At 35.2% G+C, this 15,903-nt stretch overlaps 1 protein-coding gene across 3 annotated transcripts in view; it reads right to left on the bottom strand.

Moving 5' to 3' along the window:
* Positions 1–15,903, bottom strand: part of LOC149548239 (Amino acid dehydrogenase family protein) — a 51,936-nt gene that overhangs the window by 20,966 nt on the left and 15,067 nt on the right. For all 3 annotated transcript variants that reach the window (XM_089792287.1, XM_089792286.1, XM_089792285.1), the window contains one exon: positions 377–560. In XM_089792287.1, the coding sequence (XP_089648413.1) occupies positions 377–560 (184 nt within the window). The remainder of the gene's footprint in view (positions 1–376; positions 561–15,903) is intronic.

The raw sequence follows: 15,903 nt of genomic DNA, 5'->3' as shown, positions 1-15,903 counted from the left end.
CTTAAAAAGATTTGAAAATTTTACAAAGAATGGATGAGCTTGCCATTTCATAGTTCAAACTTTGATCAAAAATACCAACAATCATAGTCACACATAAAAATGTACCAAGTTTTTTAAACTTTGCAAGTGCTCTGACTATAGGATGCTTTAGAATGCAAAGCACTCTTTAGAGGCCTTCAGACAGTTCAGTCAATTTGTCACATCTTCTCACTGCTCTGATTCAGACAATGACACATTCATTAAAAAAAGCAACGAAACCATATGCATGCAATTTCATACACCCACTATTTCTATCTTTTCTCTATTTACTTCTTTACTTGTCAAGATTGAAAAATTCTCACATGTTCTTGAATCTAAAGGGGAAGTTTTATGATACCATGTACTTGAGGATTGGCATTGAGATTAAGAACTGTCTCAAGCACCATTTTTTCTGATGCATCTCCTGGTAAGTCAATATCAATGGATTTTATGCCAACCTCTGCACATGCTTTTCTCTTCATCCGCACATAAACCTGGGAATCCTTCCTTTCACCCACAATGACAACAGCCAATCCAGGAACCTTCAGAATTTGAGACATATATTGAATGTTAATAGTATACTCTGGAAGGTGTATGAACAGAAATCTCCATACATAAGCCTACCACCTTTTTATGCCATCTTTCAACTCAATTAAAATCTATATTAAATATATAACCAATCTGTTTGAAGTTAATCTGTGCAATAGTACCAGAAACTCAATCCCGAGCTGTTATATTTATCTACAACTTATTGAACCAAGGGAAAATTCAACAACTATAGACCAAACTAAACCAGTGATTGAAGCTAACAAGGTACAAATACTATAGTTAATTTTTCACCTATTGTTATTCATTTTCAAGAGAAAGCATTAAACTGAATAATTTATTTTACAAAGAACAAAATGCTTCATGGCAACACAAAAGAAAAGAAAAATCGACTTCTAATGAAACTGTGTTTCACTTCAAACATTTAAGTCAATGCAGAAACTGTGGCTCTTATAGATTCATTGACAAGTTGACAACATGCATAACTTATTTATGTGTTTTATGATTTTTTAAATGAATAAACCATTTCAAAGAACAAAAAAGGTTCATGGCAGCACAAAAGAAAGAACCTGAATAATTTATTTTACAAAGAACAAACATGCTGCATGGCAACACAAATGAAAACAAGAATTGACTAGTAATGGAACTGTGTTTCACTTCAAACATTAAAAATGATGCAGAAACTGTGGCTCTTAAAGATTCATTGACAAGTTGACAAATGTAGAACTTTATTCATGTGTTCTATGATTTTTTTAGATGGAAAAACCACTTCAAACTGCATTATTTTGCAAGTACCTGTAATGCAAGTACATCAAATTATAATAGAATGGACTCACCCACCATAATCAAAACTGGGTCATCGTGTTTGCAAGCGCAAATAACTGTATAAAGACCACAGTTTGGAAGACATTTTGAGCATTTCAATATACATGTTAAGAAAAAAAGAATTCATTCCAAGTTCTGGCATATTGTCTTAATCAGCATAAGATCAAAATCAGATGGAGTGAAATTATCTAGTTCAGCTTAAGATCAAAATCAAATGGAGAGGAAAAAAAAAATTTAAGCCTTGGTAAGAGAGTATAAGAAAGTCATTAAAACTATAATCTTGTCTGACTATAGTTTCACACAAAAAGAATTCATTTTTTAAGAAAAATTGTCAATAGCTTTCTATGCTACATACAAAAACAAATTTAAAACCAATAGGACAACTTGTAAACAACAAAAATATGAGATTCCAAGCAAGTACACATCAAAAGGAGCCTTGAAGCCAGCAGCCAAGCCAGAACGGGAAATAAATTAAGAATCAACTAGGCATATAGGTTTATAACAAAAATAAAACCAAGCAAAAAAGTCAGATCAATTCTGCATGTAAGAAAAAACAATATTTTGTGGAAAGCCCTAACATATTCCAAAACTTAGGGTCAAATTATTTTATCTAATTCCTGCATCACATCCAAAAAAGCTACCGAATACTACTTAAGGCCTGTAACAGGCCCATCTACATCCATTGGAACCCTTTATATTTTAGGGATGGGAATGTAAATGGGAGCATTCCAGCCCATTGTTTGTCCTTGTAGGCAGCTTCAACTGTCAGCATGGTTGGTATGGCAATGTAATGTCCCCTTTCTAGAATAGGATTTAATAATAAAAAATTATAATATGTTTTATTATTAAATTAACAATATTATTAATATCAAAATTTAATACGGTCTTAATTAATATAGATTTATTGAAATTTTAGCTTTTTTATAATTTTTCATTGATGGGAGAATGTAATGTATATGGTAGTTTGTAGATTCAGTTGATATCCCTATCTTTTCTATAAGGTTTATGGATTACTCATATAATTCACTTGTTTGATACATGCTTTAAACTTGGTTCTTGTTCGAGTATTGTTTTTCATGATCTAATCTTGTTTTCTCCCATTATTTATAGGGTTTATAGGCATGGATATCCACATTTATCTTAACATCTTGTACCTTTCTATAAGATGTTATGTTAGGATCAAGCAACACAAAGAAGGGGGGTGAGTCAGTTTTGCAGCACTTTCCAACCAATTAACAACTTTGAAACTTAACCATAAACATCCACATATAGTAATACAGGAAAGTAAAACATTAACCATAAAGAACTCATAACATCATAATTTGTTTTCGAGGAGACCTTGGCCAAGAGAAAAACCCCAGTGAGGATGGTACCCACAACTATGTACTAATCTGAAAATTATTTGATGAGAGGTTTTGACCATATTAGGAGTCAACACACATACATTTAGTACATTAGTCCTTGTTAGAGGACTTGACCTTGTTAGAGGTCTCAACCCTATCAGGAGTTGTATTACAAAAGTTAAAGCTCACTGTTTAATGAGGACTCATTGTCCAAATACAAAGATAGTAATTATGATACCAAAAATGACTATATTGACATCACAAAGTCTGATTAGTCTGCAATGAAGTTCGCATCTAATCTGATCCAGCATCAAGGCTAGCATATAACCAGCATAACATCATCATAGCATCAATACCCATCAATAGTCATGCTCACCTATGAAATCCATCTTTCCTTTATAGCATTATAATTATTTATCCAGTCAACTAACAAGAACCCTTCACAAAATGTGTGGTGCAAACTCCAAAATGAAATATTACATGGTATTATCCAAGGGTTAACATCTAAGATGTTGTCCCTGTTGGAGTAATAAGGTATTGCCTTATTAATTAAATCATTTTGATTTAATTATTTAGTCACTTATTATCTCTACTTTACTTGAGCTAAAAATTAGGCATATAATAATTAATTCTTTTATGTATTATTATAATGCAACCTAGGTTATTTCACTTTAGGGTTTTTATCTTTTAGGTTTTACCTTTCTCCTTTTATAAGGATTGAAATTGTAAATCAATTCATTCTCTCTAATGCAAATTTTATCTTGAGTCATTTTGCTTTGCCTCTATTCTTCTCTTGTGACAAGTTTTTTGCATGTAGGTGTTCATAAGTTGAGATGATTTTTATTTCTCAAATCTAACATGGTATCAGAGTCAGATCTGCTCTAGCTTTTTCTTGATCTTGGAGAATTTTGGAGTTTATGAAGGTTTCAATTTTCAGAGGTTTTTTATATTGGATCTAGGGGGGCTTCATTTCAGGTCACTTTGAACCTAAACGGACATCATCATTGAGCTCAGAGCACCCAAAAAATCCCATTTCCATATAAAATTTGTCTATTTTAGACAAAGTTTCTATTTGTGGCAAAAAAAATGTGCAACCAGGTCATACAAACTAGGCACGATTTACAAGGCAATATTTTTTTATTTTCTCAAAAAATAGTGTAAATTCTTTATAAATCCCGCTTTTTATAGTAAAGCACATGTTATTTTTGGCAAATAAGGGCATAAAATTTTCAAAAGAAAAAGGGCGCACATTTATTGGTCGCGGGTCCTGTCAGACTGTGCAGGTCTAACATCATCCCTGTGCAAGTTCGATTGCGCAGGCCTGATGTCTGGGCTCTCCTTCCGCCACGCAATGCCTTTTTTCACCAACTTGTCCGTTCTGCCACTGGTGGCTCTCCACACTCCACTCCAACATCAACGTTAGCCGAAATTTCCGTCAAGAATCACTGCAACCAACTGGAATTTCCATTAGGAATCTTTATTGGTTTGTCGAGATTTGCACCGCTTTGACCTGCGACCAGTGCTCAGCCTCTGCTAGTGGCATTAGCCATGGGTTGCCCTATTTTTTTGCACAGGCGGTTTAGCACTTTTTAAAAGGCGGTATTCGCTTCAATACGACCTTTTCAACCCCTGAGGGCGGTTTCGTTCCTTTGGGTTGGTGGTTTTGGCCTTTTGGAAGGAAGCTTTATGCTTATTAAAAACACTTTCTGATTTTTTGACTACTGGGTACTGGGTTTTCATCCTCCTAGGCGGTTTTCCACTTTATGCAGCGATTTGTGGTGTTTTTTACCTAGTGGTTACCATTTTGCATGGTAAACTGTTTTGAGGACATCACTTATTTTTATCAGCTCCAACCCTTTTTCATGTAATAATACTTTTTCCCGACAAACTAAATTTTTTTGACTAGTGGGTATTTTTCTGGCTTTTTTTTGCCTCGACAATCATTTGACTATCAAATTTAGGCCCACCTTTTGCTGATGTCAACACTGCATCAATGTGCTTGTAAGCCCTTATGGTTTTATTTGGACCTACCTTTTGGTTTTTGCTCATATCTTGGGCATACAAACTTTGTTTTCTACAAACGAAATATCGTCTGAAAGTTAGTTCCGAGGTCATCATAGTAGTATAGGCATTTTTCAGTTTTGATGTTTTTTTGATAGCTTTCTTTGTTGTCAAAGTCGAGGGTTCATTTTTGCACTCTAGAAGACATCTTGAGCAACAAATCTCTACTTTGGAAAAACTTTATATCGTTGAAAAGCTTATTCTATGCTCTTTCCAGTGATGTTGGTTGTTTTTCTAGATTATGCTCCAAGTACATCTTATCTAGTTTTTTCCATTTTTGCATTGTGTTGGATATCTTGGCTGTTTCAAGTTTGAGGATCGTTTTCGTTGCTTAGGATGGCTCGTCTTGGGCTATAATTTATGTTGTATCAGCCTTGTGTCTCTTTTGATTTATGTTGACATATTTTGTAGCATGTTTATGCAAATGCATTGAGATAAAGTGCCACTCTATTGCATTGTGGGATCTTGCACATCTTTGTTTCTTGTTGTACTCGCACTACATTACAAAGTGCCTTGAAGGGTTTCATGTTGGCCATTTTCGCCATCTTCCTTTGACAAGTGAGTGTTCTTTCCACGACATTAGCCTCATGATGTGTCGATTACACATGCCTTTATAGGTGTATGTACTTCTACAATTAATGTTCCTGTTCTTCATTCTGCAAGAGTTTATGCATTCAATTTCAATGTACCTATCTTACCTCTCAGCATTATAGGGGAGTTTTGTTGGTTCTAATGTCTTGGTTCGATAGAATGAGCCATGGATTCAGTAGTTGTTCCTATGTACTAGGCGGATGCAGTGGCTGGGTACCTATGCATTTCAATAAGATGGATCATTTACCATATGGACACTCTTTCATTCCTATTTTTGGAGGTCATGAAGATATCTTCTATCTTCGATTGATCAGCTCTTCAGACTTAGTCTTCTCTACTTGGTCATGTTCTATTCAGTAGAAGTTCTTCAGATCAACAGTCTAACAGTGTTTGCAACTGTATGCTTCAATGGCATTCTTCATGTTCATCATTTTGTTCCTATCTTCTGGGACATTCTTTCTATCTCTTTTTGGAGTAGGGTTTTTCCCATGTGGTTATCTCTATTTCTCCTCTTTACTGAGATTTGGTTGTTCGTGAGTACCTCATCAAGCCTTGTTCTCAGGACCCAAATTTACTTTCAATAGTAGTTTCTAGGTTTTTAGCTACTCTCTAAGTTTATTTTAAGGGGGTGTGTTAGAGTAATAAGGTATTATCTTATTAATTAAATCATTTTGATTTAATTATTAAGTCACTAATTATCTCTAGTTTACTTAAGCTAAATATTAGGTATATAATAATTAATTCTTTTATTAGGTTATTTCCCTTTAGGGTTTTTACCTTTTAGGTGTTACCTTTCTCCTTTTATAAGGATTGTAACTATAAATCAATTCATTCTCTCTAATGCAAATTTTCTCTTGAGAGTCGTTTTGCTTTGCATCCATTCTTCTCTTGTGACAAATTTTTGCATGTAGTTGTTCATGTGTTGAGAAGATTTGTATTTCTCAAATCTAACACTTCCTACAATACTAAGCAATTGAATTGGTAAAACAATTCAATTACTTAGGCCAATGTGCCAAATCTCCAAAACTATCCTAAATGACTATTATACTCTGCCCGTTATACTTTTACTTACCAAAACACATGCCAACCAACATATGCACATAGGCAATGATACCTAGAGAATATATACACTGTATATTAGCATAATCCAAAATTGTAGCCATGTCTGATCAATATCCTGTGCTTGCTGATCAAACTTGTCTGATTACACACTATTTTCCTGTATTGTACTTGGGCATTTTTCTTGAATACTTACTATCAAAACTAATCATCTGATCAAGCGACCTTACCAACTGATTAAGTTTCCATCAATGACAACATTTATGCCTTCACTACTGATCACTTGCCAACAATATACCCATTTGGCATTGATGGCAACACATAGTGAAAAATGATAGTGTCAGTGCCAAATGAAAACTTGCTCCCAAAAATGTCTAATTATACTCCCCCTTTATATTATTATGTATAATCCCTCATTTTTCACTACACTACTCCCCCTTTTACATCAATGGCAAAGGCAAGGTACAAAATGTTATATACAAATCAAAGTGTTGCATCAAGTCATATAATATACTACACAAACCTTAATGCATAGACAAACTTCACCTTTAAAGCTTCAAAATCAGTGTCTGATGACTTCTTCAGATTCTTAGCTACTTGAATCTCACCATATAAGGCATATGTTTCTATCTCAGCTACCTCCAAATCTGTTGGCCTAAATAGCAAATAGGATTGCTTGGATGGCTGTAACAGTTCCAACTCTTTCTGCATAATCTCCATCTCAGAAGTCAGTGAACATCCTAAAAGTGCAAACCTCTGAAAAAACTTGTCCTTTTCTCTGCAGAATACTAATTTTGTCCATTGCTTTTCTCACAAACCTATCAAAAAAAATTACAATATGATTGGAATTTTCAAAAACTGATGCTAACTTATCTAAGTTTTCTTCCTCTTCCTTGATACACTTCTCTACATCTGATACATGATTAGCTGACCTTATTTAGTGAATATATACTTCCTTGCCTTCAACAATACATGCCTTTATGTCCTTGATGTTTGACATCATTTGCAATAGAAGCACATACCTTTGTGAATTTCTCTGCTTTGTAGTCCTTTGCTGCTTTATCTTTGGCTTATTGCTCAAGTGATGAAAAGTGAGCATCGAATTCATTAAGTACTGTGTCCATATTGTCTACAACATCATTATCCTGAAAAGCCATTGGTATAGGTAGTACTTTGTTGAATCTATCTATGGCTAGGCTAAGTATCCTTCCCGTCTTCTCAATTTTTTTCTCTGATCTTTCCTTTGTCTTAGCAAAGGCCATCATGGATATTTTCATCAGTTCATCTTCAGCATAAGACTCTTAAGTCTCCTTCCTTGTCCATGCTAGCAAGTGCTTTGCTCAAATCACTTGCCAACAATATCGCTGCCCCTGATTTAATGGGAGTCTCAGTGAGACTTTCCACCTTCCTTACTGTCATCTCTAGTCTTATAGCAATATTATCCTCATTGGTAGGATCGAAGTTGCTAGATGCAACTTGTGGAGAATGATGTTCTGATTGGATTGCACTCTAATCTACTGAGTCTATAGTGATTAATGGAGGTTTACCTTCATTGGTCACCTTTTTAATCTCTTCTTCTATCATAATATCTTCTTTTTCTTTCTTCTCTTTCTCCTCCTAATTTTCTTCCTTGCCAATTTCCTTGGCCTCATTTTGCGCTTCAAGCATAATCTCATGAATTTCATCATTGGAGATGAAATTACCCATAAAATCTAGTTTCTCTTTCTCCTTTTCCTCGTGTGAGGGATATAATAAAATAGGCACACCTGATACAAAGAAATCAAGTTCTTGAACCAAGCTAAAGAATTGGTTCCATCTTCTACTTCCTTTGATGGCGTGATTGTTTGCACTTAAATTGTTATACCTTTAGGTCTTGGTGCAGGTACACTCTAGTAGTCAATCTCATCTGACACTTCTATGATAGCTCTCTCTATTTCCTCTGCTATCTCCTCATACAATCTTATCATGATCTATACTATCCTTATCTTGGTTCTCATCTTAATTTTGGCCTTATTCAGAATATTCTTCATTTTGTCAACTGTGACTAAAGTACAAAGCTTGTGCAATGTTTGTTCTCTTATTCTTTGATCTTCCTCTAATGCTAACTGTCTCCTTACGTCTAGTTTATCATACAAATCATCTAGAATATTGCTCTTAATTTCTAGTAAATTCCTTTTAAAGTTCAATAGGTATTTTATAACAAAATCTTCTAATATTTTCTAAAAACCATCCACTTCATACATGTTATAGTACTTTTGCATCTAATCTATCTTTCCTTCCTTCTCAATTCTGCTACTGATCTTCTTCGTTTCTAGCTTTCATTTCTTCTTTTCATCATCTTCTCCTCTGGTGCAGATTGCTCAATAGTCGTCGGTTTTTCTTTCTCTTTCTTTGTTGCCTTAGTCTTTGTAACATTTGAATTCTTAAGACTTGGCCCTTGAGCTTTGGCCTTAGGTCTAGCAATCCTAGAAGACTTTGTTGCTGTAACATCGCTTGGTTCCTCTGTTTTAACAAGTAGAGTAATCCTAGTAGATTTTCTTGTAGCCCTCTAAGGTACAGGTGTTTGTAAGACCCCTCCTCGTATATACTCGTTTAAATATGAATTTCTTTATTGAATCCTTTATAGGAGATTTGAATGGATGTATGAACATGACAAGGCAATGGTAAGGGAAATGATGTTGTTCTTGCTAGAAAACATGTAGAGAACATTATGATAAATTCTGACTATCTTATGTATAATGATTTGATGATTGTTGCAATAATATAAATTAATACTTACCCTCTTATGAATCATTGGAAATCCGAAGGCAAAAATTATCAACTCACTAGAAGTGCCCTTAAGTAGCTTAATTTTAAATATTATAAGTACATTACGATGTGTTAAGGTTGTTAGGGTATCGTATACAAGAGGTTATACTTTTGTAATGGAATGATGTTATTTATGGTACCTTGATGATTAAGCTATATGCATTCAGATAGTTCAGTATGCTCTATTGATGATGTTTGTGATGTTTAGGTACATGCATGCATTATGATGATTATTCTAGTATTTTAATTTGAATTGATGAATATGTTATGTTATTTCAATTATGCAATCAATTATGTTGTATTAGTTGCAGAAATGGAAGAATTATAAAAATGAGAGTATAGAATGTTTAGTCAATTGATTATGTAAATTTGGTTCATATATATAAATGTGATTTTATCAAACTACTGATATTCGCATTGAGTGTGCAGAAAATTTAACCATGGAATAAATCAGAGAAATAGAAACCGACCCTATGTGCAAACTGTAAGACCAAGGTTGAACCCAATAAAGTGATTCGAACCTCGTTGTCAAGTGTTTAATTTGTATTATAACCTAAATATATGTGTATCATTCTGTATTTTGTGGCATGTCGAATGTTATGTAAAAGTAAATCTTATGGTGTCACTTGACATTCGTTATATGAATGTGTACTAACATGTCAATTAGGGTTGGCAATATAACCCATTAACCTAAGACTGATTTAGTTAGTAATCTAAATTAATTTCCCTTGATTAGGGTTTAGTGGAAAGGTTACATCCTTGGGATTTTTGGAGATCAAATATTTCAAGTCACTTGTATAGGTCATGAATTGATCCTAGAAGCCAAATTTAATGTAATCCAAGTGCTCATATGGTAGGGGTATGGGTTAGGAACCTTTTTCACCCTTTGAGAACTTCCTAGCAACATTTATGACCCCTAAAATATCTCAATTTCCCTTTATTGCGAAAATGGATCATCTCCATGAGGTTATCCAAGTTTACACTCTTGCTAAGAGGTTGCCTTTATGGTAGGGGCAAGTGGGGAGACCAAAGGAGGCTTAGAGTCAAGTTAGAGTTATTGCTATTTTTCTTTGAAGAGTTGGAGGGTGTTCACCCACTCTCTATTTTTAGAGAAGTCAAGCTTTGGAACTAGAAGGAGGAAAGGATTAAGCTCATCTCAAAACTCATTTTTGCCATAACCTTTGTGAAGGTAGGTTTCTCCATTGCCATGGATATGTTCATTTTGTTCATTGCTTAAGTGTGTGTGTAAATCTCTTGCATGTTTAATGTTGTGTTTTGTGTTGTTATCATGTGAGGGATGGGTATTGTCATTTTTTTTACTTGCTTTTCTTTTCATGTTCTTTCCCTTGTTTTGTTGGAAAAACTGTGAAGGGAGTGTTGGCATTTCTCACCCTCAGAGAGGGCAGAAGTGACCATGTAAGGGGAAGGGATTAGTTGGACTTCATGTTAGTGCAGAGTCTCTTCTCATGATGAGAAAAGAGATGAAATGCAAGGTGTATGGGCCCTTGCATACCACTGCCTGTTGATTCTGTTTGGAAAGAAAAGTAGTATGAAAAAAAGGGAATCCATGTGAGGTTCTAGCCTTGGAAGAGGCATGTATCTCTATGTTTTTGGCATTGGCCTCTGCTGCATAAAAGATCCACCTTCACCCTTGTCATAGGTTCAAGATGAATGCAGTTTTGCATACCTTGGATGGAAATTGTAGGTTGAGTTATGTTCTAGTGTTTGGATTATGAATGTCACCTGGTCGGTTACAGTTTCTCCCAGCTCCGTGGGTGGCCTTTCGAGGCCTAGGATGGGAGGTGAGCACTTTATGGTTAGTTTTGTATGTATTTGCAGATGGATTGGCCTTATAATGGAGCCATTTTGGAATTGGAGCATTGGAGGTGTTCTTAATGTCATTGTATTGGAGATTTCTCCATTATAATACCACCTGTTGTATTGTGCATTCATGTCAAAGATGGATTTGTAAGGAATGGATTAAATGTTGTAAACTTCAATATTGTCAATAGAAATGTAGTCATTATGAGAAAACAAGAAAGTTGTGTGATTTAGTTTATTGGGTTGCAAACCATACCTTACTCTCAAAATGTATTGCTTTGCATAAATCACAAGTTGTATACCTCATAGTTCTTTCATGAAATCTTGGATTTAATTCAATGTATCCAAAAAATCATTTTACAAGGATCTTGTTGTATGAAGTTTTTAAATTATAGTTGAAATAAATTATGCTTAAGTTCATGATTAATTCAATACCCAATTTTTTTAAGGATCTTGTTGTATGAAGTTTTTAAATTATAGTTGAAATAAATTATGCTTAAGTTCATGATTAATTCAATACCCAATTAGATACGTGCATTTCATAGTTCTATTCAAATGTGGTTGGATAGATTCATTGGATAAGTTTTAGTTCAATAAGTCTCATAAAACATTAGTAATATAATAATTAGGTATCTTTACTTGGTTAGTAACCCATTTTATGATCAAGCATATTGAAATTAGAAATCTTTTGTATTTAAAGTCATTGGTATCAAGAAGGCAAAATAAATTGGAAATTTCATTAAATTCTGGGAGAGCATATTAGCTCTCTAGAATATGTATGGGATGGAAAATTAATTCATCCCCAAGATTTTCCAATAGAGAACATTCCCCCTTAGATTTCACTTCAAATTTTTTAAATATATTTTATAACTTAAGAAGCAAGTGGGACATAAATGCATAAAGTGGATAAAATATCCCTTCTAATAAAGTCAGCATCAAAATAAGTTAATAAAAGGGAAAACGGACAAGTTGAGGATGGGGATGTGACCCATGTGGGGGCCCACACCTCACAACCTCACTCCTTGATTTGATCATAGTTGTTTAATGAGTATGTTATTGGAGTTAGTTAGTTAGGGGTTAGTTGTTAGTGTTAGATGGTTAGTATAGAATGGTATTTTTATGTATTTCATTTCATTTGAATAAATTGTATTCAAAAATATTTTATTAATAAGTGACTTCATAGGTTTTGGCATTTGCAAAGGGGGTTAAGTATAGGGATTAGAAGTAATGGTTATGTTTTGGTTTTATTTCAATGTTAGAATATTAAGTGAAATTATATTATTTTATTAAGAAAAGCTTTTAAATAATATTTTATAATGGTTTTATGCATTTAATTATGGGTTTAATAAACTTGAATTGCTAAGGTTATAGGTTTGAAGGGTTATTGAAGAAGTCTTATGTAGATAACCTGATAGTGGTATAGGATTGTCTTTTGAAGATGAAATGAATGTCGTAAATGATTTAATAATGAACATTTAATGTTTTAATTAGTTTTGAATAGGTTATGATTATAACCAAGATCAAGCATTAAGGTGATAGGTCAACTCCTTAAAGATGCAAAACTAGTTCACCTAGAGGATTGAACTGGCATATCGAAATGAATATAAGGTATTGAATGCTAACCTAATGTAACTTATGTGATTGGTCAAACCTAATGTTTTGAAATGCAATATAGATGAGTAAGGTTGACTTAACCATCAATAAGGGTTAAAACCCAAAAATGACAATGTAGAGGTCTGTTTCCACCCTCATGACTGAAAATGAAACTTGTGATACAAACACCACTATACTAATTGTACCATGTTATCACCCTTTTGCAATGTACTCAATGATGGTATACATTCTATGTCAGTATGTGTGTTAACATAGTTGTTATTACCTTTTTTTTAAAAATTAGTTGTTATTACCTTTTTTTTAAAAAAATTTGGTGTGTTTTTGCCCCTAGTTTTTAGGCATGACAACGTTACCTACTTAGCCTTAGCGACCGCTTTTGATGGTACATCTAGTACCTCAAGTGGTTGCCCATCATCAAAAATATCCTATATTGTTCGTTTAGCGCTAGACCCACTAATTTGTGCCTTTTTTGTTGCTTCACTCTCTTTTCTAAGGGTGGTCATCTACTTCTTAGAAATTCCTTCTTTTTCTACAATTTTATCAACCACTTCTCTTTCTTTTCCTAGAGCCTTTGTTAAGATCTTCTCTTATTGTATTTCTCTTTGTATGTACCCCATCTTTCAGCGTTAGGGTCTCTAGCAAATGCTAGAACTACTTCAACATATTGCATTACCATATCATAATCAACCTCATAGTCCATAGGATGAATCCACTGAACCCCTGGTTCAACTACCTCTATGCTTCTATAGTCAGATTCTACAATAAAGCACATAGTGTTTGCATATTTGTCAACTATTTCCTTAGGAATTCTAACTCTTTATTTCATTTCCCTTTGAAAACCCCTGAACAAACCAAACAATTCACTGTCAGTCATAGGTTTATGTTGCACCCTATAATGTTTTGTGATTAATGTAGCAGTTGGGATGTCATCTCTCCATACATGTGGGTGCATGTTGGGAAATGTGTGCATAATGTGAAAGAATAGGTGCAAAATTAGAGATCCAAATCTAAATGTTTTTGATTTATTGTGTTTGATTCTCCTTATGTTTTCCAATAGTTGTTGTCTTGGGATTTCACATATGTCATAGTGTTCATGCTCAATTACCATTTTGTAAGGTGTTTGCATCACTCCTTTTAAAACTGAGTTGTTCCTGCTACTATAGTGCATTTTGTAACCAAGAATCTTAGAGATAAACCTTACACTTCCCATGAACAAATGGTTTGATGTTGACTGCAAAGCTTTTCATCGCTTAGTGCGTTCTGCTTTCAAGGCTCACTCCCTCGACTTTGCTCACCTTCGGTTGTCTTACCTTTGTTTTCTTCGCTGTCAGAAACAATCCTTTACCACTTTCCAGTGCGAATCGCTCCGCTCCACACTGATCCGCAACCCCCAGCTTTTTTGCACACCCTTTTTCCCCCTTGTTCCCCTCTGCCCTCCATCCTTGACTTTCACTCCCTTACCTCTCACACCACGACTCTTGATGACATCTCTGGGCAACCTTCTATCCACCCCATCCCGCCTCCTTTCTGCCACTTGTTCACCCCTTCTTGCATTTACGAGGCCATCAAATCCATGAGATGTAGCAAAGTAGCAAATGAGTAGGGGTTCCAAGCTGCACTCTTCAAATTTGGTGCCTTAGTTCTGGATCCCTATCTCTCTATACTTTTCAATAGAGTGATTTGCACTAGGTTCCCGATTTCTTGGTCCAGGTATCTAATTTATCCTATTCACAAGACTAGTCCCATCTCTAATCCTAAGAATTACAGAACCATTATGATTGGGCACACGTTTGCCAAACTTCATGTGACATCCCTTAATACTATGTTATCTAGCGAGCTTGACAGGAAAGGTTGTAGGACTAGAGGGCAGGCTGGTTTCCAGGCCAACTATTAGACCATGGATCACATTTTCACTTTACAAGCAATTATTGAGAAGGCTAGACACAGATCAGCAACAGTTTACTACTGCTTTGCTGATTTTTGCAAGGCTTTTGATTATGTTCCTAGAATGGCTCTTTTTGAGAGGCTTCGAGAGATTGGGATTTCTAAGATGTTACTCATTGCTATTATGAGATTATATGAGATTGTGGTGGGTAGATTCAAGACCCCTGAGGATTTCTCAGATCCGATCCATAGCACCATTGGGGTCAAACAAGGCTGTCCTCTTTCCCCTTCTTTGTTCGGTTTATATATTGATGAGCTTAAGGACTTCCTTTTGAAGTCATCGCTCCCAGGTGACAGTTGCTTCTTACACCAGGTTTTGATCTCTATTCTTCTTTTTGCGGATGATGTGCTTCTTCTTGCTTCCTCTCCAAAGAGTTTACAGAGGCTTCTTGATGATTTGACTTCCTTTTGTGATCAGCAACAGCTAGTGGTTAACCTGGATAAAACTCGGGTTATGATCTTTAATTGCTTAAAGATTTCTCATATTTTCTTCTTTTTTCAGGGACAAGAGATTGAGATCCCTTCCTCTTATATGTATCTAGGGGTGAAGTTTTCTGGTCCTTAATTCAGTATGAGACTGGCAATTCAATCCAGAGTGAATAAGGGTATGGGTTCTCTCGCTATGCTTGAGAAGCAATGTTTTAGACATCACTTTTAGGATACCTCGTCCAAGTTATCCCTCTTGGACTCCCTTGTTCGGTCAACGGTTCTTTATGGCTATGTGGTTTGGGGCCCGTCTCTCCTTGGTTCTGATTGGGCCTCGATTGAGCGGATTCAAACTTTGCTCTTACGATGCATCATTAGATGCCACAGGTTCACTCCTCATAGTATCATTCTTATTGAGTTTGGGGTTCATCCCTTCAATCTTGCGGCCATATTTGATCTGATTTGGTTCCTTCATCATCTGCGTGGTTTTGCAGATTCAGTTGGTGAACGTCATAGATACTCTACTCGACGTATTGCTCTTTTGTTAGTACTACGAATTCTGATTCTTGTTCTCAAGCTCGTTGTTAGTATGCACAGGCTTCTTCTCTGCTGAGATCGATTGGGATTGATATTGACCGCCTCCCTCATTACCAGTTCTCACTGAATGCCCCTGCTCATCTCCTCCCCTCATGGCAGGAGTTAAATGAGCATGTTAGACTTGATATTTACAGATTGTACATTATCACTACCTGGACTAACCCACCTAGTGGCTTACATTCAAGGATGACCTTCTATGTAGAGCACATTTTGGAGATCTCTGATGGGATTATTGTTCATCCTAGCTACC

The sequence above is a fragment of the Cupressus sempervirens genome, chromosome 7, assembly GCF_028749045.1.
Source record: "Cupressus sempervirens isolate cs-2001-9-10 chromosome 7, ASM2874904v1, whole genome shotgun sequence".
NCBI lineage: Eukaryota > Viridiplantae > Streptophyta > Pinopsida > Cupressales > Cupressaceae > Cupressus > Cupressus sempervirens.
This window is presented reverse-complemented; position numbering and strand designations above follow the sequence as displayed.